The 5,000-nt window shown below is 37.3% G+C and overlaps 1 protein-coding gene across 1 annotated transcript in view; it reads right to left on the minus strand.

Annotated features, from left to right (window-relative positions):
* Positions 1-2,951, minus strand: part of LOC138044016 (peroxidasin homolog) — an 11,578-nt gene extending 8,627 nt beyond the window's left edge. The window contains exons 1-2 of the mRNA XM_068890595.1: positions 2,615-2,951; positions 1-52 (exon numbers count right to left, since the gene is read on the minus strand). The exon at positions 1-52 is cut by the window's left edge and continues 203 nt beyond it. Coding sequence (XP_068746696.1) covers positions 1-52; positions 2,615-2,807 — 245 coding nt within the window. The 5' untranslated portion in view covers positions 2,808-2,951. The remainder of the gene's footprint in view (positions 53-2,614) is intronic.
* Between the last annotated feature and the right edge of the window lie 2,049 nt (positions 2,952-5,000).

Consider the following 5,000-nt stretch of genomic DNA (forward strand, 5'->3'; position numbering starts at 1 on the left):
TCGTATTCAAAGACAGTTTTGTTCGATGGCGCCCGGTCAATTTCAGTGGGGCCTGGAAACAAGATCATGAATAAGCCACGGTCGGTCTTGGTTTAAGAAATTAGAAGTACAGCAAAAAAACCCGAGTATAAGAACCTAAAATTTATTAAGTTAATTGCTACGCTAAAATGTTCATTTTAAACCCCCTTTTCATAAGAGCCTATTTAGGCTAAAATTTTCAATAGGTTCCTCTTTTACAAAAATGAACGCACATATAAAAATACAGGAAAAAATTATTTAAGTTTCAGTCATTGAGATTCAAAGAATGAACTAAAATGCATGCTAGTACTTTGGAAAGATAAGCTTACTGCATGGTTATCATCTAAACTGAATTCTAGATAATAATTTAATACTGAGCACAATAAAGCTGTTCCTATTCCATATCTCATATGCCCTGTAGTGGTTCTTTGTGCTGATCGCTAGTGCTCCTATCAAATTGAGAACCTATTTAAGAACCTACATAGCCTGAAATCCCACAAAACACCATTTCTATAACAACCTACTTAGGCTAAGTTGGAAAAATCTAGGTTCTTATATACTGTTTTTTTCTGTATTTCCGTTGTGGCCGTGGAAGTGCCAAGCTAAATTGTGATAAAGATTGGTCAGTCTGGCAATCATACTTCATGTTAACCAAACCTCCTTAAAGCCTGGTTTTCACTTGCGACGCAAAACATAAGCACAAACACACGCAACCGCATTTACTTGTTGATAATTAGTGTCTATTGTTCTAACAGAAGGCTCTAATGGACAACAAGCTACTGAGTTTGCGTATGCTTCTTGTGTTTATGCTTGAATCGCTAGCGAAAACTAGGCTTAAAAGACAAAAACCATTGCTAAAAGGTGGGACCTTATCTCTGCTCTGAAAGCGTTTGTTCAGCCTGATTGGACGGGAGATCTTTTGAGTGAGAACATTGCACAACTCAGAAGACGCGTCGCTTGCTGAACGTTTTTGACTTGGATATTTTGACCTGGAAAAATCAATTTCCCGATTTGTCATTTTGGAGAGAGCTAGATTACAACGGCATACGACTTGAGAAACCGCTTGCACCAACTGTATTGGACTACAAAACGCTTGAAATGTGTTAACAGGAGGGAAGTAGAATAAAAGTGGATCAATGACAAGAAGTAATGAAGAACAGAGATTATGTTTTTCGTGTTTCAATCTTTCCTTTTTATTGTTTTGGCTCTGTGTTTTCCTTTATTTTTTTTTTACCTGTTACTGCTAGGCCATTTTCTAAATCCACCTCTTAAATTGAATTTCCCACAATGTCAGCATGCCCATGTATACCCATGTATACCCTTATATACCCCTGTATACTCTCATATACCCATGTATACCCATGTATACCCCTATATACCCCTGTATACCTTCATATACCCATGTATACCCCTATATACCCATGTATACCCCTATATACCCCTGTATACCTTCATATACCCATGTATACCCCTATATACCCATGTATACCCTTATATACCCATGTATACCCCTGTATGCCCATGGATACTCCTATATACCCATGTATACCCATGTATACACTTATATAGCCATGTATACCCATGTATACCCCTGTATGCCCATGTATACTCTTATATACCCATGTATACCCATGTATACCCTTATATACCCTCATATACCCATGTATACCCCTATATACCCATGTATACCCTTACATACCCATGTATACCCATGTATACCAATGTATACCCCTATATACCCATGTATACCCTTGTATACCCATGTATACCCATGTATACCTATGTATACCCTGATATACCCCTGTATAACCTCATTATACACATGTATACCCACACATACCCATGTATACCCTACTATACCCCTATATAAACGAAAATTCACCGAATAACGACATTTTAGGGCAGCCTATTACGACCAACGAAATCCATGAACAAATATCAAAACTCAAGTTGAAGAAAGCTTCGGGTATGGATTCTATCCTTAACGAAAAGATTAAACACGGACGCTATTATCTAATGCCTTCATTAGAAAAACTGTTCAATGATATACTAGACAGTGGAACATTCCCAACCCATTGGAACATAGGTGTTATAAAACCGATATATAAAAGAAAGGGTGATAAGCGGTCTCCAGCAAATTATAGAGGAATCACATTGACGAGCTGTTTAGGAAAACTATTTACATCAATCTTACAATCCAGGCTGAACAAGTTTATCGAACAACATAACATCCTCAATCCAGAACAGTTTGGATTTCGCCCAAATTCCCGAACAACAGATAGTTTATTCATCCTACAGCAACTCATTAATAAGTATACAAAACAACATAAGAAACTTTATGTTGGCTTCATCGATTATGAAAAAGCGTTTGATAGCGTGTGGCAGTCCGGGCTGATCTATAAAATCTACCAATATGGAGTTAAAGGCAAATTCTTTAAAGTCATTAAATCCATGTATTCGTCGATTAAAAGTTGCGTCAAAACTGATGAAAGCTCTATAACAGAAATGTTCTCATGCAACAAAGGAATAAGGCAAGGTGATGGCTTAAGTCCAGTTTTATTTTCATTATTTATTTAAGTCATTATGAATGACTTACCGCAATACTTTAGGGACAACCATTGTCCAGGAGTAATGATTGGAAGCCATTCTCTAAATTGCCTCATGTATGCTGATGATTTGTTAGTTTTAAGTCCCTCTCCAGAAGGACTACAGAAATCGATTAACGTCATTAAAAAGCACGCAGAGGAATGGAAGCTGAAGGTGAATACCAAAAAATCAAATATCATCATCTTTAGTGGGAACGGTCAAACCAAAAACAAGGAAATTTTCCAATATGGTTCAGAAGCATTACCTATCGTCGACAAACAAACATATTTGGGAATAGAAATGACCTCATCTGGTCGCTATACCTACGCAAGAGACATCCTTAGCAAAAAAGCTTATAAAGTTCTTGCGACAGTGAAACGATTGTTCTCCAATTCGGATACGACCACAATTACAATTAAGAATAAGCTTTTTGATGCCCTTGTCAAACCTATACTACTATATGGATGCGAAATATGGGGACCGGAGCTATTATCATATAAGACCCATTTTGACAAAAGCACTATCGAACAAGTCCATATCAAGTTCTGTAAACAAACACTAAATACCCCATGGTACACAGAGAACATTGCCTGTAGGGCAGAACTTGGACGGTACCCTTTAAGTATAGACATAAAAGCTTCAATATTTTGTTACTCGCTTAGATTACAGCATAAAACAGTCAACCCTCTATTAAAGGAAGCCTTTCATCACGCAAAAAGTCACAGCCAATTTTTTAATGTATTAAATAATGACGAAACTATACGAATGCACTCTATAGGCAATACATCAAGCCAACTACACATTAAGAATGCTCGTTCCTCCATAAAGAATCAGCTTAAAAAGGACTACATTCGAAATTGGCTGAGGGCTCGCAACAACACTTCCGAAGGCTCTAGAGAGAAATTTACACACAAAGAAGTCAAATTCGACTACCAATTGGAAGACTATCTCAAAACTATCAGAAACCCAGCACATAGAATAAGTATGACAAAATTGCGTCTGGGGGTTCATAGCTTGCGAATACAGACGGGGAAATACGAAAATAGAGGTGCACCAATCCCAGTAGATGGAAGAACGTGTTTAGTCTGCAATAGAGGCTATATAGAAGATGAGCGGCAGTTCTTGATGTATTGCCCAGGGTACGATAACATTAGAAATGAGCTCCATTCTCTCCTTTCAACACACGATGTTGTTTTCAAAAGCCTTAATGATGAGGATAAAATTAGGTATTTACTTACCCTAGAAAACGAAAGCACTTCAAAGATAATAGGTAAATACACGTATTTAATGTTTCAGAGGAGAAAAGACTTCCTAAATGCAAAATAATTTAAATAATAATTTTATACCAATTGTATTACAAGTAATTGTATGATCTTTTTAGTTAATTAGTTATTCAAGTAGATATCATCACCTTTATTGTAACGAGACCGATACCTCCCTTTGGAGAGTAAGGCGCAATAAAGATTTCCTGTTTACTGTTTACCCCTTATATACCCATGTATGCCCATGTATACCTATGAATACCCCTATATACCCATGTATACCCTTATATACCCATGTACACACATGTATACAATACTATATACCCATGTATACCCTTATATACCCATGTATACCCATGTAAACCCCTGTATACCCCTATATACCCATGTATACCCTTATATACCCATGTATACCCCTGTATGCCCATGTATACTCCTATATACCCATGTATACCCTTATATACCCAGGTATACCCATATATACCCCTGTATGCCCATGTATACCCATGTATACCCTTATATACCCCTGCAAACTCTCATATACCCATGTATACTCATGTATACCCCTATATACCCCTGTATACCTTCATATACCCATGTATACCCATGTATACCCCTATATACCCATGTATACCCTTAGATACCCATGTATACCCATGTATACCCCTGTATGCCCATGTATACTCCTATATACCCATGTATACCCAGGTATACACTTATATAGCCATGTATACCCATGTACACCCCTGTACGCCCATGTATACTCTTATATACCCATGTATACCCATGTATACCCTTATATACCCCTGTATACCCTCATATACCCACGTATACCCCTATATACCCATGTATACCCTTGTATACCCATGTATACCCATGTATACCTATGTATACCCTGATATACCCCTGTATACCCTCATTATACACATGTATACCCACACATACCCATGTATACCCTTATATACCCATGTATACCCTACTATACCCCTATATACCCATGTATACCCTTATATACCCATGTATGCCCATGTATACCTATGTATACCACTATATACCCATGTATACCCATGTATACCCTACTATACCCCTATATACCCATGTATAGCCTTATATACCCATGTATGCCTATGTATA

This window comes from Montipora capricornis, chromosome 3 (assembly GCF_036669925.1).
Source record: "Montipora capricornis isolate CH-2021 chromosome 3, ASM3666992v2, whole genome shotgun sequence".
NCBI lineage: Eukaryota > Metazoa > Cnidaria > Anthozoa > Scleractinia > Acroporidae > Montipora > Montipora capricornis.